The sequence below is a fragment of the Cervus elaphus genome, chromosome 19, assembly GCF_910594005.1.
Source record: "Cervus elaphus chromosome 19, mCerEla1.1, whole genome shotgun sequence".
Taxonomy (NCBI): Eukaryota; Metazoa; Chordata; class Mammalia; order Artiodactyla; family Cervidae; genus Cervus; species Cervus elaphus.
In genome coordinates, this window is record NC_057833.1 from 73,173,092 (window position 1) to 73,198,193 (window position 25,102).

General features: G+C 49.7%; 1 protein-coding gene across 5 annotated transcripts; it reads left to right on the forward strand.

Moving 5' to 3' along the window:
- On the forward strand, positions 1-25,102 carry UBE2G2 (ubiquitin conjugating enzyme E2 G2). Of its 5 annotated transcripts, none has more exons than XM_043874221.1 (7): positions 1-144; positions 8,123-8,221; positions 8,316-8,351; positions 8,444-8,489; positions 18,202-18,320; positions 20,453-20,577; positions 23,353-25,102. In XM_043874221.1, the coding sequence occupies exons 4-7, from the start codon at positions 8,449-8,451 to the stop codon at positions 23,656-23,658; spliced, it is 591 nt and encodes a 196-aa protein (XP_043730156.1). In that variant the 5' UTR covers positions 1-144; positions 8,123-8,221; positions 8,316-8,351; positions 8,444-8,448; the 3' UTR covers positions 23,659-25,102. The 5 variants fall into 5 exon arrangements, with proteins under 5 accessions (XP_043730156.1, XP_043730155.1, XP_043730154.1 ...); XM_043874220.1 differs by having other exon boundaries at positions 8,123-8,203; XM_043874219.1 differs by lacking the exon at positions 8,123-8,221 and having other exon boundaries at positions 17-144.

A 25,102-nucleotide genomic window follows, 5' to 3' on the forward strand; every position in this document is an offset into this window, starting at 1 on the left:
GGCTCCTGTACCCCCACGGCGACCCGGAAGTGGCCCAGGGCTCGGGCGGGAGGGAAGAGGGCTGAGGAGGCAAGGCTGACGGCGCAGCTGTTGCCTGGACGATGGCGGGGACGGCGCTCAAGAGGCTGATGGCCGAGTACAAACGTGAGTTCGAGACTGCACCTTGCCTGCCGTCCGGGGCGGGGCGTGGACTCCGTCGGTGCGTCGTCGGGACGGGTTAGCGCGGCAGCCCGGGGCCTCCCGCGACGTCTGGCTGGGAGAGGCCGGCGTGGCGCTGGTCTGGAGACACCGGCTCTGCGGTAACCAAAGGGCCCGCTGCCCCAGCCTCGCGGACGCCCGCGGGTCGGGGAGGGGCGTCTCGCCGGCCTCCTGAGAAGTCCAGGAAGCGTCCTGGGGGTAGTGGGGAGCGCACTGTGATGGGCCGGAGGTGAAAGGTCAGACTCGGTTCTCCGCTTTAACGAAGGGTTTTTGAGCGGTGCCACCTACCTTTCTTTCGGGTGGTGTTGACACAGCGTCCTTAGTGCCCGCAGGATTTTCTGATGTTTGCTGAAGGCAAAGGGGAAAACGAGAACAGTCCTCTGCCGTCTACCGCGGAGGCGCCCTTGGAGTCTCGGTGATAAGTGGGGGACGGGTGCTCTTGTGTTTGCTGGGACACGGTGGCAGCCTACTTGCAGTTCAGACCTGCCGGTTAGCTGTCCGACCTTGGCCTGGCCCTCGCCCTCACCTTCCCCCACCCCCATCTGTGAGGATGGACCTTAGGCAGGTGCCTGACAGCTGGCTGTCTAGAGTGTGCGCTGTGAAGTTGTCCTTATCCTGAGGACACTTTCAGAAGAAACTTTAAGATAAACTACAGTAACGAATGTCATAAAGCGAACCGGTAAACATGCGAGCACCCTAAACCTTCTTGATGGCCCTGCACTGGGAGTATTGGTGTTTGGCTGGAGGGAACCACAGTGTTGGAAGTGCAGGCTTATTAAACGTTTAGATAGTGCTCACCTTCCAGTGTTCTCTAAGGTAAGGATGTATATTTAGGAAAGACTTTTGGGGGCGGAGTGGGGAGATAACGGTTCCCCCTGAACAGATTGGGGGTGGGGGGCCATTGCCTCTGTCGCCTCATGGGACACCTGGCTGGGGTCAGGTGTCTGGGGACACATGCTGTCTCCTGCCATCCTAGTGTGTGTTGCTGTATCTGTTTGTGTATTTGACCTTGGTTCTAGACTGCCAGCAGGTATTATTTTTGTAGAAGACACTATAAAACCCCTGCACAGGGAATTTAGGTGGCTGCTTCAGTCCAGTCTTTGCATCACTGAGCTTGTATTTTCTCATGTTGTCCGTTTACTGTACTTACAAAAAAGTCTCATTAACTATTTCAACCATATTGTCAGTTTGTAGTAATAAAATGTAAATAGCAGTTGATTTTCAAAGCTGTATCACAGAAATGTATCTTGTGTGTTTTAATGTGTAAGCGCACAACATTTTGGAGTGTGTGTAGCAGACAGAGTGCTACAGGTATCTCCCTAAGACGCCGGTTACCCATCAGACACTGACCTGGGCACCGCGGTGAGGGACTTTGGAGATGTTGGTAACTAGAGCTAACGTTAAGGTGGGGAGTGTGTTCTGGGTTATCGGGGTGGAACCCAGTCATCACACGAGGCCCCCAAACAGATGAGGAGGCAGGAGGGGAGGTCAGGGACCCAGAGCAGGAAAAGGACCCCCCTGACAGGGCTGGGCCAGGACCAGAGAAACACAGTGGTCTCGAACCTGAGGATGACCCCTCGCTGACAGCAGTGAGGACCTGGAGCCTCGGTCCTGCAGCCACTTGGAGTGAGATCCTGCCAGGCCCCTGAGTGAACTTGGGTCGCAGTCTTGTGAGACTATCAGCAGAGAGCCAACAGGCCTGTGGGTGCCCAGCCTCTAACAGAAAAATTGTGAGGTCATCAGTGGGTGTTGTTTTCAGCCACTGAGTTTGTGGTCATTGTCACATCAGCTGTAAAAATTGACTACGGTGTATTATGGGGGGTTTCGTTGTTGATGCTGTATCTCAGGAACATGACAAAATTCCACTTAGTGATTCTTATCTTTTGTGCCTTAGCATCGCGGCTTGCTGTCCTCCCGCATTTTAGGGTGGTGCATCTATTGGGAAGGTATCCCCCCAGAAGCAGCTTTTGTGCGTGAGGGATTAGATAGATTTGGATGGGGTTTAGGCCCACTGTCTTCTACTTGAGTAGTCATAGAACTGCAGAAACTCTTAAGGTGGTAGGACCTTGGGTGTGAGTCTATTCGGCTCCTGATTTTACAGATTTTGTAGGGAATTGAGTAACAGACAAAATGATTTGCCCAGGTTCTTACAGCCAGAAAAAAGGAGAGGCAGGGAAAGAACCAAAGTGTCTTAAACCAACTTCTTTTCTTGATGTTTTATCTTCATGCATCTGGGATTTTCTAGGGGTATCATAGATGGACATAGGGCTCCCGTAGCAACACACCACAATCAAGTGGGCTTAACACAAAAGAAATTTATTATGTCACAGTCTGGAGGCTAGAAGTCCCAGCAAAGTGTCGGCGGGCCTCATTCCTCTGCAGGCTCTAGGAAGGATCCTTCCTTGCCTCTCCCAACTTCTACGGATTGCTTTCCATGTCTGGCTTCCCTCTAATAGGACGCCAGTCATTGGTTAGGACCCATCCCAATCCGGAGTGTCCGTGTTTTAACTCGATTACATCTGCACAGCGCCCATTTCCAGATAAGGTTCCCTTCACAGACTCTCAGGGCGCTGTTAAAGCCAGGACGTAGAGTAGGAGCCCCAGACTGAGGGGTGTAGGCCGAGCCCCTGTGCCCCTGCTCCTTGTTGCCCACAGCCTTCCCTGTCTCAGTTGGTGGCAGCCTTGTTCTTCCAGTTTGGGCTGTCAGCCTTCGATTGTCTTTGCTGATTCATGTTATTCTGTATCCGCATGTAATCTGTTGACCCACCTTCAGACTTTCTCCTTTATCTGGGGGTCCACGCTGGCCCAGGCTCTGTTCCCAGCACAGGAGAAAGTCAGATTAGGTCACTCTGCCCAGAAGCCCTCTTAGCCTCTGGCCTCAGCCTCTGCGTGCCCCAGCCCTTCTTGCCTCTGATCTCATCGACCCCTCTGCCCAGTACGACTCTTCAGCCCCGTGGGCAGCCCCTTCCCTGCCCGGCTCCCCTGGAAATGCCCTCTCTGAACACCAGACACCCTGGCCTTCCCGTTACTGTCGTCCTTCCCTGTCTTTAACTCTTTTTAGCTTTTTAAAGCTTTTATTGTGAAAGATGTTATATTTTAAACAATATAGAAGATGTACATTTAGATGATATAGTAAAATGACACCAGCTTAAGAAGGAGAACGTTAGCAGGAACTGAGCAGTCTGGTGTGAGTTCCTTCCCACCCCCACCAGGAATGACAACCACCGAATTTTGTGTGACTTGTTCTTTTCTTTATAGTTTTATCACTTAATATCCTCCTGCGTGCGTGCATGCCAAGTTGCTTCAGACGTGTCTGACTCTTTATGACCCAATGGACAGTAGCCCACCAGGCTCCTCTGTCCGTGGGATTCTCCAGGCAAGAATACTGGAGTGGGTTGCCATTTCCTCCTCCAGGGGATCTTCCCCATCCAGGGATTGAACCAGCATCTCTTTTGTCTTCTGCATTGGCAGTCGGGTTCTTTACACTAGAGCCACCTGGGAAGCCTGTTATATCCTCCTATACATTTTACTCACTTTTGCCTGGTTTTATACTTAGTGGAGATAGGATTGCACAGTATGTATTCTGCAAATTGAGTTTTTGCTCAGCACTGTTTCTGAGATTCATTTATTAGAGCTGTGTCCATTTTTACTGCTGAGTAGTGGTTATGTGTTACAAGTATTTTATCCCTATTTGTGCTTTGTCTTTCAACCTTTGTGATGTCTATTTTCCTAGCCACCCTTTTTAAACAGTTTTATTGAGGTATAATTGACCTGCAGTAAGCTGGTGTTCGTAGGGGTTCACTGATGACTTTGGTGTACGTGCAACCGTCCCACCTCCCCAGCCTCCTCCTGCCTCTTTGTAATCCTCTGGGCCCTATCTTGCCTGCACCCCCAGCTCCCAGGCAATGACTAATCCACCTTCAGTCCACCTTTATCACTCTTCTAGTTGTTTGTACTTTCTTTGTCAGAGGTCTTTCACTCTGCGTAATCATGTTGCGATTCCTCCAGGTTGTTGCCTTGGCCAGTTGTCACTTCCTGTCCTTGCAGAGGGATGTTCCTCTGTGTGGGCAGACCCACCACGGCTTGTTGTGGCACTCATCTGTCAGCGCACCTTTGGGTTGTTTCTGGTTTTCTTGGCTGTTACAGGTAAACCTGCTGTGACCATATGGGTCCCTGTCTTTCTGTGGACATATGCTTTCGTTTCTTTTGAGTAAATTCCTGGGTGATATGTGAGATGTGTATTTGATTTTTAAAGAAATAGCCAAACTGTTTTCCCAAGCAGTTGTACCATTTTACTTCCCCACCAGTAGGGTATCAGGAGGCCCACCGACTTGCTGACACTTGGTGTGATCAGGTTTAAAGTTTTAGTCATTCTGCTGGGTGTGTAGTGGTATCTCATTATGGTTTTAGTTCCTGTTTTTATATGCCATCCTTATACCTTTATTGATAATATGTCTTGAGTCTTTTGCTCAGTTTTTAATTGAGCTTATTGTTTCCTTATTACATCCTAAGAGTTCTTTATATAATGCTGGTGCAGGTCTTTTGTTGGATATTTTGAAAATATTTTCACTTAGACTGTGGCTTGTCTTTTTAAAACTTGTAAGAAGCAGGTGCTGTTGCCCTGTTCGCATCTGAAGTATACTGCGCGCTGCTGTGAGCTGTGTGCACCGGCTGTTTGGCAGGACTCTGTCGCTCCTTCACTTGGCTCCCCTCTGTCCCTTGAATGACAGCTCCTGTTGCTTGCCTTGTAGTTTTCACAGCAGTGCCTTTGAAAGAGAAGAGGTTTTAAAATTTTCAGTGACGTCCAGTTGATTGACTTTTAAACCATTTCTTGCTTTCTGTGTTATGTTTAAAAAATCATTGCCTAACATAAGCTCACTAAGGTTTTCTCCTGTGATTCTTTATACTGTTACCTCTTATATTTCAATCTGTGATTCATGTCCAGGTTTTGTGTGTGGTATGGGATAAAGATCAAGGTTTATTTGCAGATGATTTCCAAATGGCTCTCTTGAGTTTTTGAGTGCTATATTAGTTTGCCTGGGCCGCTGTAACAAAGTGCCACAGGATGAGGCGCTTAAGCCACGGAAATCACTTCCTTACATCAGAGATCCAGTTGTGGCAGCACTGGTCCCTCTGAAGCCTCTCTCCTGGGCATGTAAACAGCCGTCTCCTCCCTTGATCTCACATGTCCATCCCTGTGCATGCCTGTGCCCTAATCTCCTTAAAAGGACACCTGTTAGATTGGATTAGGGCCCACCCCCATGACCTCATTTAATTTTAATTCTTTTTTAAAGACCCCAGTTATGCACTTTTCTCCAATTTGTGCCGCTTAGTGCATCCTGAAGTTCATCCTGTGTGAGGACACAGTGGTGGCCCTTCAGTAGGGGCGTCATAATATGACTGGTCCCTTGTTGATAGACATTTGGGTTGTTGCCAACTTTTTTGTTTGTTTGTTTGCTATTACAAAAAGCCTTGAAATAACTAACTTTACCCACATGTCTTTTCTTACTTTTACCCTTGTGTCCGGGGGATAAATTCCAAGAAATAGGACTGCTGGTCAAAGTTTATATTTTATTTTGTGTGGTATCTATTTTTTAAGCCTCTATTTAAAACAATGTTTTTATTCATCAGTTACCGTTCTCAAGGAATCAGTGGCAAAGAATGGGCATTGCAAATTCTTTGATATTAAGATTTTGTTTCTTTTTGAAGTTGTCTTTATCATTAAACATGAAACAATATGGTTGTGTGTATGTGTTTTAAAAACAAAACAACAGAACAAGTAAACAGCATTGGTGGTTGTTTAGTCGCTAAGTCGTGTCCAACTCTTTGCAATCCCATGGACTGTAGCCTGCCAGGCCCCTGTGTCCATGGGATTTCCCAGGGAAGAGAATACTGGAGTGGGTAGCCATTTCCTTCTCCAGGGGATCTTCCTAACCCAGGGATTGAACCTGAGTCTCCTGCATTGGCAGGTGGGTTCTTATTCTAGTAATGGTCCCTCCATCTTTTTCACTCGGTTGCTGTAATTCTTTGCCGACCAGTAGATGCCGCTGTTGACAAAGGATGAGGGTGGGCAGGCTGCCGGAGGTAGCAGTTCTCCAGCTGCAGTTTAGACCTTGCCCCTCCCTGAAGGGAGGGTGTCATTGAGGAGGCTGAGGGGGAGTTCCCAGGGGAACTCCATGCAGGAGGAAAAGGGCCAGCTCTTTTGGGTGCAAGTTCCTCCTCCAGGCCCAGGCACCTCGCTCCCTTTCCTACCGACATTATATCCCCCACCCCTCTTTAGCTCTGTAATTCATCTACCCTAATCAGTTGAAGCAGTGACAGATTTTATCTTCTTGAGCTCAAAATCACTGTGGACAGTGACTGCAGCCATGAAAGTAAAAGACACTTGCTCCTTGGAAGGAAAGCTTTGAGAAACTTAGACAGCATATTAAAAAGCAGAGACATCACTTTGCCGGCAAAGGTCCGTCTAGTCAAAGCTATGGTTTTCCCAGTAGTCACATACAGATGTGAGAGTTGGACCATAAAGAAGGCTGAGCACCCAAGAATTGATGCTTTCAAGTTGTAATACTAGAGAAGACTCTTGAGAGTCCCTTGGACAGCACAGAGATCATACCAGTCAACCCTAAAGGAAATCAACCCTGGATATTCATTGGAAGGAATGATTCCAGAGAGGTCTTCTTACTCTTAAGTTACTATACTTGATCAGAGTCCATTCTCTGTCCCTTTCAGGAGCATGCTGTGTGTTACTGTCTAGAACTGCTTAGTCACATCCAGTGACGTCTCACCTGCTACTTCCTCATATTTTTCTGGAAGTGGATTCATAGTGATGGTTGTTATAATTTGTTACAAGTTGCTCTGCACAGAGGAGTGCTGGTTGCTACCTAGATTCTGAAGCTAGTCTTTGAAGTCATGACATCATCAGTTAAAAAAAAAAATTCTTCAGTGTGTCTCTTGGTGCCCTTGTGCACACATACCTGAATTTACACTCTGGAGATGACTTTCTGGGTCATGGCTATTGTTGTTCAGTTGCTAAGTCGTGTCTAACTCCTTTGCAACCCCATGAGCTGTAGCCCACCAGGCTCCTCTGTCCATGGGATTTCCCAGGCAAGAATACGTGTCTGTGGCTGAGCAGTGTCCGTGGTGTAGATGGATCATACCTTGTTCATTTACCATAGATAGACATTTGGGTTGTTTCCTACGTGGGGCTGTTATGATGTTCTATGCCTGGAATGAGTCTGTGGGCACATACATTTTACATTTTATTTAATTTTACTCCATTCCTGTTTTCAGGCGCCATCCTGTGTCCAGAACCCCTGATTTATGTGTCCAGCCTGGACTACTCTTTAGGGCTCTAGTCACAGGTCCAGTTTCCCCCTTGACAGTCTGCACTTACATGACTTGTAAGCATCTTTAACTTGATGTTTCAGAACTAGACTATTTTCGTCCTTCTGAAACCTGTTTCTCTGGCGAGATTTTCCAGCTCAGCAGCACGCATCCTCCCTGTGGTTAAGTCCACCGTGCAGTTGTACCCCTGACTTTCCCTGGCTTCAGTGGCCCACAGAATTCAGCAAGGCGCCAGGGTTTGTTGGGGCTTCGTGCTCACTGGCTCAGAGTGAGCTCAGTAGGAGCAGCGTGGCCGGGTCACCACACCAGCAGGTGCTGAACGCCGTGGGGCCCTGCGGGGTCCTCTCCCAGAGAGGGCTCAGAGACTGCAGGTCCTTAGGGCAGCATTATCATTTTATGACCACTGTCAACATGACAGGAATTCCCATTCAGTTGGGATATAATACATCATGTTTGATTGATGGGCTTTAGTCAGAATAACCAGCAGGAGTATTTTGGAACGTTAACAACACCTTTTGTTTGTTTCTTCATTGTAAAGTGAAAGTGTTGGCAGTTCTGAAAGTTTCCTTTTTGCCGGCAGAAAGAACTGTTCACACAGTCTTGATCTGAAGTGTCAGTGCAGCCGGCATTCACTTGGGACAAGCAGAATTTCCATTTGCTAGTATGTATGCCATGTCATGTATGTATAGCTTTATATATGTTTTACAGTTTTTTGTTAAAATGCAAGGTAATAAGCATTCTTTTTCATAATGGCTTTACCTTTTATCTTACAGAATTAACTCTGAATCCTCCAGAAGGAATTGTGGCAGGTAAGGTTCTGTGAAGTTCAGTCTTTATCATTTACTCCTAACTGCCAGTTTCCTACAGAATTAAGGTTGTGGCATTTCTTCTTTCCCTGCAGGCCCCATGAATGAAGAGAATTTTTTTGAATGGGAAGCATTGATCATGTGAGTTCATCATATGTGTTGTTTGGTTTTAAGCCTTTACTGGAATTAGAACTGTGAATCACGTTCAGCAGTGTGACTGCTTGGAGGCATCAGTGGAGAGAGAAAGGCCAAGTGCACCTCTTGTTGAATTTTTCTCTGTCTGCTGATCTGAAAGCAGAAAATGGCATGAACACTTGAACTAATTTACAAAACAGAAACCGTTGCACAGACTCAGAGAATAAATTTATGATTGCCTGGGGGGGATGGATGGGGGAAGGGATTGTTAGGGAGTTTGGGATAGATGTGTACACAGTGCTATGTTTAAAATGGATGCCCAACAGGGACCTACTGGGTAGCACTGGAACTCTGCTCAGTGATATGTGGCAGCCTGGACGGGAGGGGAGTTTGGGAGAGAATGGATACATGTGTATGTATGACTGAGTCCTCTTGCTGTTCACTTGGAACTATTGCATTGTTAATCAGTTATACCCAAATGTAAAATAAAAAGTTTGAAAAGAAAAAAAACAAACAAACAGCAGGAACATTCATCCAAACTGAACGAGTGTTTCCTTAAAGCCAGTGAAAGGCTGAGTTAAGTATTTGTATTTGTAGAGTTTCAGAATAATGAAGTTTGGACTTTGGGTTAGCCTCAAACAGAATGGGCTCAGGCTTCATAGAGTCCCTGTGAGCCTGGGGCCCTGCCGGTGGGGAGGGCTCCTCAGGGTGTGGGTGTGGCCCCAGGTCTGTGGGTGCAGCCTGGGTTCATCTCCCTCCTTCTCGTCCCTCCCCTTCTCCCCTTTCCCTTCTCCCCACTGTCCCAGTCCTTCAGGTCCTCTGCTGCTGCTCCTTTTCCGTACCTTGTCTGTCCTTCCCTTGTCCCTGACTTAGGGACGTGGCTTAATTCTAAGGTGAGCGGTGTGGTTCCTGACTTCATTCTAGAAAGGTCCTGCCTGAATATCGTATTTCACTGTTAAGTGTCGCTGCTTGGAAAGAACAGTGGACTTCTGACTCCAGAGTGTTCTTTGGCCCTGTGACCCAGGCCCTTGTTTTCTTTCAACCTTAGGTGTGTGATTCTTGACCATTCTTAGGTGGTATTTTTAACAAAAGGTGGTTAGGTAGAATTTAGGAAGTTGAAATTATAATCAGTTTCAGTGTTCTTGTTAGTAAAATGAGACCTTTCAGTTAGCTAGAAGGTTTTCTTCAGGTGGGGTTTTGTTGGGTTGAGGCATGCTCTCGTGGGGCAGGCCTGGGAGGTATGTGAGGTTTGCTGGAGCAGGTGTGCACTTGGGTTTGAAGTGTACTGTTAGCGTCAGTAGATGCTCTGCATTTGCTCAGTGCTCATGTCAGGTTTAGTCTGAGAGACAAACTGCTGCTGAATGTTGTCTGTGGAGCTTAGATTAATACATGAAAATTGGTGTGAAAGTGAGGTTTTTTGATAAGCAAATTGTTTTAAAAATCATCAGTAAACACTATCCAAAGAAAATATGTCACACCTAGCATTGCCTCATCATTTGTTATAGCCAATGGCTTGGGCCTGTGATGCCCATTTTTTTCCTGCGTTGAAGCACTTTTGGCAGGAGGATGACTTCACAGTCTGTGTTTGTATCTAATAGGTACTGTCTTTCACCCCCTAAAGCAGGTCCAAACTGGAGGGTGTGTCTCCTGGTCAGCTTGTCTGTGTTTGATGCACTTGGGTCAGCTGTGGCTTTTTATCTTTGGGGAAACAGGCCATTGAATCCCGTGAACTTGGTCTGTAATGCGTCCTTCCCATCTGTCAGGGCACGTGCGTTCTTTCTGTGTAATGCACTGAGCCGCCCAGGGCGGCCGTCTGGGTGCACAGGGGTCCGCGAGCCCCTGATGGCCCTTCCGCCTTCCCAGGCTGTGGCTGAGGCGCACTTAGCAGGGCACAGGAAGCCCTCCTGGGACACTCGAGCCTTCCAATGCGTGTGTGTTTTACAGGGTTTACTGTTAATGATCGGTTAGAGTAAATATTACTAATTAGAGGTAAATAGTATAAAATTAAACCAATATTTTGAAAACTTATCTTAAAAAGTGATTAGAAAAAAAAAGTGATTAGAACTACTTTTGGTAGAGCACTTTTGTGTTTGAATAGGCTTTTGCGTTAGTGTGGAATTCCCCGGCCTCAGGATCTGCTGAGATTGTGGGTTTTGGTCCCGTTCCAGATCCTTCCACAAACAAGAGGCCGTTTACAAATGTGCTGAAAACATCTATTAAGGAATTAACTGTCCTCCCATTGATTTGTCTCACTCCGCTGTTCTGGCAGACGGCTGACTGAGTTTTGCTCCTTGGTGATGGGTTTTCTCTTCCCTCTCTTTCTTCTTTGATTGTTTCCAGAGTTCCCTCCATCCCCTCGTGCTTCTGAAAAGCACCGTGCCTGTTTCTGGGAGCCCGGTGCTGTTGGGCTTTGCTGTAGTGCTTACCTTACGAGACCTCAGCTGTGCAGAGAGGAAAACGTCTGTTCAGATGTCCCAGCAGCAAATACTGAGAGCCAGTCATATGGGGGCCTCATCTGAGGATACAGACGTGTCCTTGGTAACCCACAGCTCTGCCCTGAAAAAGCAAGGTTAAGGGCTTAGGATGGGAAACCCAGCAAATTAAGTCACCACAGCCTGTTCTTTGACTAAAGGAGACAGGAACTCCAGTGACTCTCGGCCTGGCTTAAGGTAGAGTTTGAGCCCGTGGCCCAGGGGGAAAGGACTGGGGCTTCCAGTCAGTCCTGCTGAGGGCTGTGGGTCCCTGGCCTGTGTGTGTCTGGTGTGGCTTCATGGTCTCGGGCAGTCGCTCTGCCTCTCTGGAGCAAAACCTTGGTCGACAAATGGCTTCACGTCCACCTTGTCCAGCTCCAGGATCTCTGGCCTGTGCAACCTCACTGGCCCTTGGCTGTGGTGTGGCAGTGCTGGGGGGGTGGACACGCGCTTTTGCAGAACAGGAGGAGCCCTGCCATGCAGGGTGGTAGTTTATCCTCCGTGTCAGGACAAGGCTTGAAGTCCTTGGAGTCTCGCTGCCTGGTTTCTGTCCTACCTTAGGCTTCTTAAAGCAGCTGCTGTGGTCGGGCTGCTCTCCCATCTCCAGGTCAGGGCCCTGAGGCTGTGGTGAAACGAGCACCCTTCCTGAATGGTTGGGCCCTTGGCTGACTCCATCCCCGTGTCTGCCGGCACACTTGGGTCCCAGCTGGTTCACACCCGCCGTGGCTAGGGCTCCCCGATCGAGGCCCCTCCTAGGTCGAGGCTAGGGTTCCTGGACTGAGGCCCTTCCTAGGCTGCGCTTGGCCCGTGCTGAGTGCCAAGGCCACTGGCACTGGTGTTGCCTCTATTCCAGGCTTTCATGACAAGTACAGAAGCTGGCTCCCGTTAGTGTTGTGGCTGCTCAGATGAACCTGAGCTGTTACAGCACATGTGAATGATTTGTACTGCATGTCCTCTGGCCCAGCAATTTGCCGCCTGGGGGTCCTTCATCAGAAGTGTTACAAGGGACTTACTGGTGGTCCAGTGGATGAGAACCTGCCTGCCAGTGTAGGGGACATGGGTTCCATCCCCGATCCGGAAGGATCCCATAACCTGCGGGATGGCTAAGCCCTTGCACACACCTCTCGGAGCCCATGTGCTGTAGGGCCCTCGAGCCACAACTACTGAAGCCCACAGGCCTAGCGCCCATGCTCCTCAACAAGAGAAGCCACTACGACGAAAAGCTCCTACACTGCAACTAGAGAGTAGCCCCCCTCTCCGCAGCTGAAGAAATCCCACAAGGTGTCGAAGACCCAGCGTAGCCAAAAACAAAACCCGAAAAAAAAAAAGAGGTGTTACGAAGACCTGTGTGTGAGGACGTTCGTTACAACATTCACTGCAGTCATAAAAAAAAGTGGAAACGTCATTGTCCGGCCCAAGTTACGGACGTCCGGTCCGCGGAATGCCGACAGCATGGCCATGGTTCTGGCAGATGTTGGAATGCAGGCCTAGACCAGTGTTACCCCTGAATACGGCCTCTCCTGCGGGATGTTGGGCCATGTCTGGAGACACCGTGGCTGACAACCCCGGGTGTCAGGGAAAGCTCTTGCCCTGTCCTGGGTGGGAGAGTGCTGAGTGCCCCACAGTGCCCAGGATGCCTGAGGTGGCAGTGGTGTTGAAGTTGAGAGACCCTGGTGTGGTTGGGTACATTGAGCAGCTTTATTGAGAAAGGATCTACATGCAAAGTTTTACCTGGATCGAGTGTGCCAAGTCAGTGACTTTTTTAGTACATTAAATAAGGAGAGTTTTGCAGTCATTTTTAGAGCATTTCCAGAAAGGTGCTCATGCCTGTGTGCACTCAGTCCCCACTCCCACCCTCAGCTGCTGGCACCCTCTGATCTCCTCTCTGACTGTTGGCTGGCCTTTTCTGGCCTTTTCAAGTGGAGTCACAGGATAGGGCTTCTGGCCCCTTTTCTGGGCGTGGTGCCTTCGAGGTTCCTCCGTGCAGTCTGGGGCAGCGGCTCCTGCCTGTCGCTGTGAGCTCTCTTCTCCCTGTCCACTGTGCAGGGGTCTGCTCACCCGCCGGCAGCTGTTTGGCTGCTTCCCTCTTCGGCTGTTGTGACGGTGCAGCTGTGAAGTTTGGGTCTAAGTGTGCAGACAGGTGTCCCATCCCCTGGGCTGAATGCCCAGGAGTAGACTTGCGGAGCCACCATTTCACGTTCCCACCTGAATGCTGAGTGTTCACTTCTTCACTTCCTCACCCTCTCTGTGTCGTCTGATGCCAGCTGTCCTGGTGGGTGTGAGGTGGGTCTCCGTGTGGGTTTGGTCTGCATTGCCCTGGTGACCGATGCTGCTGAATATCTTTGCCTGGACTAAAGAGCCATTCAGATGTCTTTCTTGGTGAACTTAGAAACTTTTGCCCAGTTTTAATTGGGTTGTCTTTTATTTAGTCCTAAGAATTCTTTATATATTTTGGATGCACGTCCTTTATCAGATGTATGATTTTCAGATATTTTCTCCCAGTCTGCATATTTTCTTTCCATTTTTTAGGCCATGCTGTGTGGCATATGGGATTTGGGATCTTAGTTCCCCAACCAAGGGTCAAACCTGTGCCCCCTGCACTGGGAGTCTTAACCACTAGACCACCAGGGAAGTCCCTTCTTTTCAGTTTCTTAAGAGAGTCTTTTGAAACACAAAGGTTTTTATTGCTGATAAAGTGCAGTTTAGCAGAGCAGTTTTTCCGTGTATAGATTATGCTTTTGGTGTCATGTAACCCAAGGTAACAAAGATTTTCTCTTATGTTTTCCTTTAGAACCTTTATATTTAAAGATATTAAATTTAGATTTGGGGCCTGTTTTGGATAATTTGGGGGTATAGCATTGGGTAGGGGACAGCTTCATTCTTTTGCATGTGGCTGTCCATTTGTCTTGCACCATTTGTTGAAAGGAAAATCTTTCCTGTATTGAATCACTTTGGACCTTTGTCAGAATGAGTTGACCCTTGGTGTGAAGGTTCTGAATTCTGTCCTGTTGACCCATGTCTAACCCTCTGTGAGCGCACATTCTCCATCACTGCAGTTTGATAGTATGTTTGGAACTTGGGGAGTGTTCTGTTCTCCTTTTTCAAGGTGTTTTACCTGTTCTGGGCCCCTTGTGTTTCCACTGGAATCTGGGGATCAGCTTGTCAGCTTCTGTGAAGAAGCCGTTGGGATTTGATCGGGATTGTGCTCAGTCTTTAGATCAGTTGGAGGCATGTTGACTGTTTAACCATCTTGAGTGCTCCATTCCGTGCACGTGGAATGTCTCTCCACTTACTCAGTTCTTTTAAAAACTCCTCTCAGTGGTGCCATGATACTTGTTAACGAAAAGCGACCCCGTTTTGTGGGTGAAGGTGTGAGTGGATGCGTGTGGAGGGAAGCCTGGCGGGTAACCAGCCCCCGCAGTGGCTGCCTCAGAGCTGGGTCAGGGAGGGGAGCAGACGTCTGCATTTGTTCTGTATGCTGCTGTGTTTGCATGTTTTCTAACATACCTGTTTGCTCTAGAGTTAGAGTTTATGCTGTCGATGCTGTTGTCCTTGTCAGCATTCACTATGACATTCTTGTAATTGATGGACTTATTTTGTGAGCTTTAAATATAGTTCAAATATATTTGATGTAAAGTTTTAAGAAATTTCTATTACAGGCAAAAATTAGCAGATAACTATAGGCTACTTTTAGAGAGAGTTAATCATGAAAATAATTATATGGAAGGAAACTATTTGTTACTGCCGTGTTTTCCTGAAATGGAAGCCCAGTGCTTTTCTTCCTCAGAGTGACCAGCACTGGTTCTCTACGTCAGGATCCCTGGGGTGCTGAGAACACAACAACAGAGGCACACGGCTGTCTGGGTCCATCCCAGAGACAGTGCTGAGGAGGGCTAGTCCCAGGTGGTTGTAGACACTCGGTCCAGCTAAGACCGCCAGGCTCCCACTGGCCCCCGGGACGAAACAGCTCGCTGTGGCCTGGGCTGGCTGTCTGTCCCACAGATGTGAGTCCTGTCCGCAGGACCTTCCTGGCAGCTTCTGCAGCCCCGTTGCTGGCCGCGGTGGCCCCCATGCAGCAAGCGCTCCTTCAGTGACTTGGGGGCCTTAAAGGACAGCAGGGCACCTCAGAGCTGGAGTCCTGGTTCCTGGGGGCTGTGCATGCAGCCCATGTGGGCAGGGGAGGCACGGGCTTTGGCATGAAGCTTTGACTGAGAGCAGGGCCAAGGGTGCAGGAAGGAGGTAGTGCCCCTGCTCTGATGCCAGGCACCCCTTGCAGCTGTCCGCCCGCCCGCCAGCTGGGTGCTCTGCATGGTTCTGCAGTGTGTGAGCAAGGGCGGTGTGCTCCCCTGACTGAGGGTGTCAGTGAAGGCGTGTGCCCTTCTTTTTTATGCTTTCATATGCTTTTTTCTGCTTTTTATGGTCCTGGCTTTGGAGAGTAATTGTTCCTAGGTGATCCAGTTCAAGGGTGTGCTAGTGAACGGGTTTACAGTCTCTCATTACTTCAAGCCTTGCATGTACATTTGGGACATCTTGTCTGTGTGCTGTGACAAACTTGAAAAAGAGAATAGCGTAAAACCAGCTTCTTCCACACCTGCTGCAGCTGGCGTGGCGGGCAGGCTGTGGTCCTGGAACATGCCTCGCGGGCAGATGGCTCACTGAGCCCAGACACACCCAGGTTCCACGGTGGAGCGCCCTGGCCTCCCCGTCGCCTTCGGAATGCAGCCGTGGGCTTCTTGTGTTAGCTCTGTGTTACAGTTTTAGAGATGAGAAGCAAAGCACAGTTCTCCACTTGAGGGTGAGATGGAAGATTAACCCCGGGTGTCTCCAGTGTTTATTGGCTCCACAAGTGACTGCAACCACTGTCCTACAAGAGGACCAAGCCTTGCTGGGACTGGTTGGGCAGGGACGTAGGTGCTGCGCTCACGGTGCTGGCCCCAGCCTCTCGCTCCCCTATAGCTGGGAGAGCAGAATGGACTGCTGCCTTTACAGAGGAGACCAAGGCCATTCTGCTCTGCTCTGAATGCTGGTCTCAGAAAGGAAATAAAATATGTCTCTCAGAGCTCTGCGGTAATTGAGGCCATCATTTTAATCAATTACAGTAGAAAATAACTCTAGGCTTTGAAGAATTTGTGTTTGCCTCAGATAAATTTGGTTTTGAGATGAGGCCCTCTTTAGTGGAGGAGGAGCGAGGAGGAGGAGGAGGAGGCAAGAAAGCTGTCCAAAAACAACACTAATTATGTCTCCCATCTTAGTTCAGGAATTTACTCGATAGCATTTTCCGTGAAGTCAGCAGGCGTGCCACCGTGCATGTGGGCACACCTGTGTGCTGGGCCAAGGCGCCGGGTGTCCTGGAAGAGAGGAAGCCCCCATTTCAACCAGTAGCAAACCAGAGCATTTGAAAGAAGCTTTGATATTTCAGATGTGGGAGCATTTTAGGAAATGTTTGATCTTGCTTCTGAAGCTGCGGACAATGCAGTGGGTTTTGTTTTATTTTAAAGAAAGCCCTGTTATGAGAAACAAAGACCTGTTATCAAAGTCTTGAGCAAATACCAGTTGGCTCAGTCCAAAAACACGACCTACCTAGACATTCTTTTCTTTTCTAGCTCGGAGCTGCCAGGGACAGTGAGGCGCTGCGAGCCTTCCTGGCATGCCTGTGGCCTGCTCTGCAGGCTCCTGGGTCAGCCGCCTAGGCTGTGCTCTGCGCCGCACCCCCTCAGCCACCCGGTCTGGGACCCAGCCCGAGGTGGGGGGACCCTGGCCGAGGCCACAGCCCTCCTTCTTGGCACCTCCCCTGGGGGGATACGTGGGGAGCCCCGAAGTGGTGTTCATCCTCTGCTGTGAGCTGTCAACTGGAGAAGGGGGTGGGGTGCAGACCCCTTCAGAGGGGAAGGCTTGGGGCAGCTGTCAGGGAGCCCCCCACACTCACCCCCTGTGTGGCCGTCCTGTCCCAGACTCTGGCACCACTGTCTTGGACATTCATGCTCCACACTGACCAGCTTTTCCCTCTGGTCTCCCCCAGAGTAGCAGAGACACAGTTTTCAGAATCCTCGTCCCATTGAGAAAAAATGGCTCCACCAAACACTTGTTGCCTTGATCTCTCTTTGACCATTTTCCACCTTCCTCCCCAGCAATGACGCAGTGCGAGCTCTGCTGTCTGCGCTGGGCGTCTTCACCAGGCAGAAGTCAAGTGTCTCTGCAGAGGGAACTTCTGCTGTGGCGCAGGCGCCCTGTCCGCTTGCCGTCTGCAGGGCTCGTGTGTTACACTGGCCTCAGGCCCTCTCCGTTCCTGTGAAGAGAACAGGATTCCTTCTCCTTGTTGGACTGACTGCTCCTCCCACCGTGTTGCCCTGTGTCAGTTCTGTAGCTGTTATTCGTCAGTTCTGCCTCCTTATGAACATTTGCTTAGGAAAGCTGGCCTAAGTGTCAGGCCTGTTTCATGAGACGTTTGTATCTGTGAGGGGAGAAGGTTCCTCCCTGTCACACTGTGGGTTCTTCTCTCTCTCTGCTGACCTTCCATCTTGTCTGTTGTTCAGAATAGTGTTTTTAAAATTTGATGGGACTTTGAAAGTGGTTTGGCCCGTTTCTGCCACTTTCCACATGAGGAGGACGTGAACCCAGGCAGGCAGGCACGTGCCTGGTGCCAGTGAGGACTCAGGTGACTGTCAGCCCAGGATGTGGTGCGAGCCCAGGCCTGCAGGTCAGCACTTGCGGCTCGCACACGAGCGCTTGAGCCTCGTCGGTCAGCCATCCCCGTGTGCTCTGGGGCTGCTCCTTGGAGGTCAGAGTCCCTTCTCAGGCACTTTCAGAAGCTGCAGCTAGCCTTTGAGATAATAGCTGGTGACCGCTTGTTCCTTCAGTACAGCGGAGCCTTGCTGCAACATGTTCCTTGGTGTGTGTCTTTATCGTAGCATGTAGTTGTACTGCACAGACAGACAGGATCCTGGGCGCCTGCACTGCCGGCTCCGGCTCTCTTCTCTGATTCCGCTCCTCTGGCAGGTGCTGCAGCCTCACTCTCAACCTTGTTAATGTGAGACTGCCTGGCCCGCCCTTCATGGTTTAAACCAGATTGGAAGGGGACGGTGACACAGTGCTTTGCACCCAGAGCCAATTCATCGTGTTATTTAGATCATCTTTTCCCGTGCATTTATTTGTAAAGCAGTAGAAGTGTCTTGTACTTATGTCTAAAATGTGATAGACATTGAAGAAAATCTATCTGGAAGTTCTGTTTCTCTTTTTATATCTTCCAGGGGCCCAGAAGACACCTGTTTTGAGTTTGGGGTGTTTCCTGCCATCCTGAGTTTCCCACTTGATTACCCGTTAAGTCCCCCAAAGATGAGATTTACCTGCGAGATGTTTCACCCCAACAGTAAGTGCTTCTGAAGTAGTGTGCTGGCTCCAGGGGCCCCTGGAGGTGCGTGCAGGTGGGCGTGCATTGTATGCCATGCTTCTGCTGTGTGCTTGGAATTTCCCTTAATATAGCGTTTAGACATTCACTATGGTCGGTAGAGGCAATTGAAGAAGTCAGCAAGTTCAGGGTGATTAACAGTAAAATGCAACTGTGAAGACGATTGTGTGTAACTAAAAATAAGATTACATTGAAGATAAATACATTCTTTAAAATGACACCTGTAATGTAGTTTAAAGACAAATATGGCCAATAAAGTTGTTGAGTTATATGGGTGCTAATAGTCTGATAATATTATATTTGATGTTCAGATAATCAGTACAAACAGTCTTAAAATTTAGCCTTACTGCGAGTGAGTATGTGTGTCACTTTTATTTTGTTATTTTTGAGAGAACTGTTTGACAGTATCATGAAAGTTGGTCAGTCATAAACACTTACAGAAGGTAACCCAGCAAATTCACTGTGGGTTGCTGGGGTGCAGCAGTGAGCAGATTATCAGAGGTGGGAGCTTGACGCCAGGAGCTCCCATCTGAGGGCAGCGATGGGCGCTGATCACGGGACTGTACAGATGAGAAACCCCATGGGGGCCAGGAGGGCACCTGCAAGCTGGGTGTGGAGCCCCCCTCCCGTGGGAGGAGCAGCAGGGGTGGCCAGGGTCTGTGTGGGGCAGGGAGGGGATCTGGCCTGTGCAGAGGCCCCGTGTTAGGGGTGGGGGGGCAAACCAGGGCAGGCCTCTTAGTCAACGTTAAGGATTCTGATGTTTGTCTGAGGAGCAGTGGAGGTCCACTGAGGGGCTGGGAGAAGGTGTGAGGGGGTAGAGAGGCCGGCATGACCAGCGTGGTCTCGGAAGGGCCACGGTGTGCAGTGCAGAGGGCAGAGTGCGTGCGCAGGCTGGGGCTTTGCTGTGGCTGGAGGAGACTGCCAGCCTGGCACCAGGTGTGGGCGCTGGTGACAAAGCCCTGGGAGTGGGGTGGGTTTCAGGAGGTCACACTGGTGGCTCCAGTGGGGTGGGGGCAGGGACATAGATGCTTTCTGATCTTTCTGGGGGCAGCAGTGCCATCACATGGTACTACCACTCTGAGGAAGTGACGCTCAAGTTGAAAACTGGACATATCCTCTCTGTCCATGGCAGGGAGAGCTGTTCAAAGTGTCCTGGGTGCCTGGGTCCCGTGCGTGTGGACCTCAGACGGGCATCCCAGTGTCCAGGACAGATGGCACATGGTCTTCTAACCCTTCAGTGAGAGCGCAGCAGCTGCTGGAACTGGATGTTGAGGTGCAGGGGCGAGGTGTGGAGGAAAGGCTGTTTGGAGCCTCTCCCTCTGCTAGAGGGTCATGAGATGGTAGGGGTGAAGTCAGCCAGTTTATTTAAAACTGCCTGTTACTGTTATCACTTAATAGCCTTGCAGGTTGACACGTGATCCCTGGGTATCTGAGCATGTACCGATTCATCTGAGAGTTGTGAAAGGAAAATGGCAGGTCCATCTCGAGGGTCTAGTTGGTGGTGCTGTTGATGGAAGATGGATTTCAATTCAAGCACAGCTGATTTCCAGAGAATTCAGGTGGTCATTTTTCTGTTAGCATAACTGGTAACAGGAGAAATCTCAGTACCTGTCTTTTTCTGGATAGTTAAGTAATCCCCGTAGCCTTTTTCCTAGTCACGGGGACCTGTGTTTTACACAGTCCAGTTCAGGGGTTTAATGGCAGAATGAGGAGTATCTGAGAAGCTCGTTATGAGAGTGTTGTGAAGATCCTAGCTACGTGAGACACATGGGTAGAATATCTGACAACCAGATGGCCTTTCATTTATTCCCTTGGATATAATACCTGTAAAATCCACATGAAAATGGAGCCACCCCATGGGGACTAGGGCTCTGCAGACTGGCCCAGCACCCTGTCTGTGATCGAGTGGTGCCCTGGGAGTCCGTCGGGCCTGTGGGTGGCGCGTGGATGTTAGTGTGGCGCCCAGGCCATGGTTGTGTCGTCGTGCAGACTGCCCCCTTCAGTGCCCACTGCTCGTGCCTCTTCTCCATGGTCCGACCGGGTGCCCTGTCACCAGCGTTTCCTCGGCTCACCGTGTGTGTCCTGCCCCGCAGTCTACCCGGACGGCAGAGTCTGCATTTCCATCCTGCACGCTCCTGGCGACGACCCCATGGGCTACGAGAGCAGCGCCGAGCGCTGGAGCCCCGTGCAGAGCGTGGAGAAGATCCTCCTGTCGGTGGTGAGCATGCTGGCAGGTAACACCGCCCCGCCGCCCCACGACAACAGCAGTTCTGGCCCAGAGAAGAGACCGACGCTGGGGCCTGCTTCTCTTTCTTCACTAACCCTTGTCTTGCAGCTCACTGGTCCTCCCTGAGTGGTGGTGTTCAGTCACTCAGTCATGTCCGATTCTTTCCAACCCCATGGACTGCAGCATGCCAGGCTGCCCTGTCCATCACCAGCTCCCGGAGCTTGCTCAGACTCATGTCCATTGAGTCTATGATGCCATCCGACCATCTCATCCTCTGTCGTCCCCTTCTCCTGTTCTCAATCTTTCCCAGCATCAAGGTCTTCTCTAATGTGTCAACTCTTCATGTCAGGTGGCCAAAGTATTGGGGCTTCAGCTTCAGCATTAATCCTTCTAATGAATATTCAGGATTGATTTCCTTTAGGATTGACTGATTGGATCTCCTTGCAGTCCAGGGGACTCTCAAGAGTCTTCTCCAATATCACAGCTCAAAAGCATCAATTCTTTGGCATTCAGCCTTCTTTATGGTCCAACTCTCATATCCATACATGATTACTGAAAAAACCATAGCTTTGACTATATGGACCTTTGTCGGTGAAGTACTGTCTCTCTACTTTTTAATACACTGTGTAGGTTTTTCACAGCTTTTCATCCAAGGAGCAAGTGTCTTTTAGTTTCGTGGATGCAGTCCCCATCTGCAGTGATTTTGGAGCCCAAGAAAATAAAGTCTGTCACTGTTCCCAATTTTTCCCCATCTATTTGCCATGAAGTGATGGGACCAGATGCCATGATCTTAGTTTTTTGAATGTTGAGTTTTCAGTCAGCTTTTTCATTCTCCTCTTACACTTTCATCAAGAGGCTCTTTAGTTTTTCTTCACTTTCTGCCATAAGGGTGGTGTCATCTGCATATCTGAAGTTATTGATATTTCTCCCAGCAATCTTGATTCCAGCTTGTGCTTCATCCAGCCTGGCATTTTGCATGATGTATTCTGCATATAAGTTAAATAAGCAGGGTGACAATATACAGCCTTGACGTACTCCTTTCCCAATTTGGGACCAGTCCATTGTTCCATGTCTGGTTCTAACTGTTGCTTCTTGACCTGCATACAGACTTCTCAGGAGGCAGGTAAGGTGGCCTGGTATTCCCATCTCTTTAAGAATTTCCAGTTTGTTGTGATCCATACAATCAAAGGCTTTAGCATAGTCAGTGAAGTTTTTCTAGAATTCTCTTGCTTTTTCTATGATCCTGTGGATGTTGGCAATTTGATCTCTGGTTCATCTGCCGTTTGTAAATCCAGCTTGAACATCTGGAAGTTCTTGGTTCACGTAGTGTTGAAGCCTGGCTTGGAGAATTTTGAGCATTACTTTGTTAGCATGTGAAATGAGGGCAGTTGTGTGGTAGTTTGAACATTGTTTGGCTTTGTCCTTCTTTGGGATTAGAATGAAAACTGATCTTTTCCAGTCCTGGGGCCACTGCTGAGTTTTCCGTATTTGCAGGCATATTGAATGCAACACTAAGATTTGAAATAGCTCAGCTGGAATTTCATCACTTCCACTAGCTTTGTTCATAGTGATGCTTCCTAAGGTCCACTTGACTTTACACTCCAAGAAGTCTGGCTTTAGGTGAGGGATCATACCATCGTGATTATCTGGGTCATGAAGATCTTTTTGTATAGTTCTGTGTATTCTTGCCACATCTTCTTATATCTTCTGCTTCTGTTAGGTCCATACCACTTCTGTCCTTTATTGTGCCCATCTTTGCATGAAATGTTCCCTTGGGATCTGATTTCCTTGAAGAGATCTCTAGTCTTTCCCATTCTGTTGTTTTCCTCTACTACTTTACATTGTTCACTTAGAAGGACTTTCTTGTCTCTCCTTGTTACTCTTTGGAACTCTGCATTCAGATGGGTATATCTTTCCTTTTCTCCTTTGCCTTTCACTTCTCTTCTTTTCTCAGCTATTTGTAAGGCTTCCTTTTTGCCTTTCTTCTGGGGGATGGTTTTGATCACTGCCTCCTGTACAGTGTCATGAACCTCCTCCCTGAGTAGTTGATTTATATTCTTCTCTGCTTTTTTATTTAGTGTTAATCGCATACTCTTCTCCAAGCGTAAGCTTACTTTTCATAACTGGGGATGTAAAGATGATCTTGTGTTTGTCTGCTGTGTCATGGGCCATGGTTAGCTGTGCTCTGACCTTGGAGTCCGCTGTATTACAGACACCGTGTCCTGGGTGTAAAGCTCAGGAGAGTGCTGTCTTTGGGACGGGAGTCCAGAGGGAGCAGGATTTGGGGAAGAGCAGAGTTTGGGTGTGAGTGTCCACCCTTGACGGGGGCTCTCCAAGGCCTGGCCATGGAGGGGAGGTGCGGGGCTGTCTCTGGAGGAGGCTGGAGGGGATGCAGCTTGGAGGGAATCCTGTAGGCGGGACACGGGGGGCTCAGAAGAGCTGAGGGAGGAGTGACCTGAAACCCTGGTTGTGGGGGGAGTGCTTCCCTGGAATGGAGAGGCTTGGCCCTGCGGCTGCTCTGCCTGCCAGCTGGTGTTACAGAGTGAAGCTGTTGCTCTGGGTGGAGGAGCCCGAGGGCGGCTTGCACCACTTTTCAGCCTGGCCCCTCAGGAGGGGCTCTTCTCCCCAGAGAACTGACAGCCTCCCACAGCTTCTGGTCTCCCTGGTCACCTCCGTGGGGAGATGCCCAATGCCCTTACGGGACGTGGGAGGTCGTGCCAGGCCCTTCCTGGCCGAGCCCCTTTCTGGAGATTCTCCCTCTTTCAGAGCCCAACGACGAGAGTGGTGCCAACGTGGACGCCTCCAAGATGTGGCGGGACGACCGGGAGCAGTTCTACAAGGTCGCCAAGCAGATTGTGCAGAAGTCGCTGGGGCTCTGAGCTTCCCGCGCCCGTGCACAGCCGCGCACAGACGCACCACAGGCGGTCTGCGGGGTTTCCTCTGGGACACTCAGTGACCGGGACACTCTGTGCTGGTACCAAAAAAGGCGAGCTTGCAGAACCACAGCATCTGTGTTTTTTGTACCTTCCCCACCCCAGGCGGGCTTCTCTTCTGAAATGCAGGCTTCTGTAGGATGATGGCAGCCAGGCGCAGTTGGGGCGTCCTGCGAGGGCCTTGGGGAGCAGACGCGCTGTCACCACTACCTCTCCAGCTGCCGCGCCTGTGCACCCAGCACTTCCTGGAGCGGGAGCGGGAGTGGTGAGGGCACGTGCCAGCTCCGTGACTAGAGCCAGTGACGCTCCTCCTGAAGATCTGGGGCCTTGTTGCGCAGGTGGAGGGCTACAGCCAGATGTCTCCGGGCCCGTCTCGGTCCCCTTGTCCCCAGCAAGGAGCACACGACTTTGTTTCAGTACCTTGTTTCACAAGCAGGTTTTTTTTCTTGCAGTCTAGTCATATTTTTCATTTGTTGTATGTTACAAATAGTCACATTTAGAAATACTGTCAGGAAATACTTTTTTAAAATGTGGATTAATGAAAAGGGGGTGCATAGAAAATTGTCGTACTGTCTGTAGGGACCAGCATCTTCCCTGCTGGTGTTCACTGCAGCTCACCCTCGAATCTTGAGTACTAGTGCATTTCTTGGAGTGCGAGCATGTGACGCCAAGACTGTGGTCCAGGCATCTTTTGGGTGTGCAGGAGGTTTTTTTTCCAGTCTGAAGGCTAGGAGGTTCTGAGCATGTGTACACAGTGGCTGTGGCAGCATCTATGACTGTTGGGACAAAACCATTCTTTGCAGCTTGGGAGGGGAAGGAAGGGAAGGGCTCCCCTCAGCGCAGAGCACAGAGCGTGCCTTACCTGGACCTGATCGGCACCTGGGAAGCGTGGTGCGGGTCCCGGGTCCCTGTTGTGGGCGGGTGCTCAGCTGTGGTTCGTGATTTCAAGATGGTCTGCGTGCCCCGGCATGGGCAGCTCAGCCCTGGGGGTTACGTTTCAAGCAATAACAGATCTGTTGCGTGCAGAATCACACATTTGGCCTGTTGGAAACAGGTTCAATTTACATAGGAGTTTTATTTTTGAAATAAGGGACAATCTACAAGACATATAGGACACTTGACGTTGTGCTGTTCTTTGCCCTGCTCGACCTGCCGTGGGCAGGGGTCTGCTTCCTGAGAGCTCACTGATGCTTGGTGTTCAGCAGTTCTGGCTAAGAGGCTTCTGTGGGAACCCGAGTCCTTCTTCTCAGAAAGGGATCATTTACAAGTTGAAGTTCAGTCCGAGGACTGGTCCTGGGAAAGGGGTGGGAATGGAGCTCTTGCACCTACTGGTGTTCACAGACTGGTGTGGGGCTGCAGCGCCCTCATGGAGAGGAGAAAGCGGCCGTGGGCTGGGTGTGAAGGGCGGGCACTGCGGGACGAGGTGGCCACAGGGCAGTGAGTCCGCAGACGGAGCAGAGGCAGTCCCTCTGCAGAATGTCTTTATTCATTTGTATTAAATGAACCGAGAGAGTCCCGTGGTGTCCTTATGCTGTGACAGAGTCTAATTCCTACGGTAAAAATAAAGTTCTATTTTCCCCCTA

Coding starts and splice junctions, on each gene's coding strand:
- UBE2G2 (XM_043874219.1), top strand. CDS start 102: ATGGCGGGGACGGCGCTCAAGAGGCTGATGGCCGAGTACAAAC. Junction 8,490..18,201: donor GAATGGGAAGCATTGATCAT/GTGAGTTCATCA, acceptor TATATCTTCCAG/GGGCCCAGAAGACACCTGTT. Junction 20,578..23,352: donor AGAAGATCCTCCTGTCGGTG/GTGAGCATGCTG, acceptor TCCCTCTTTCAG/AGCCCAACGACGAGAGTGGT.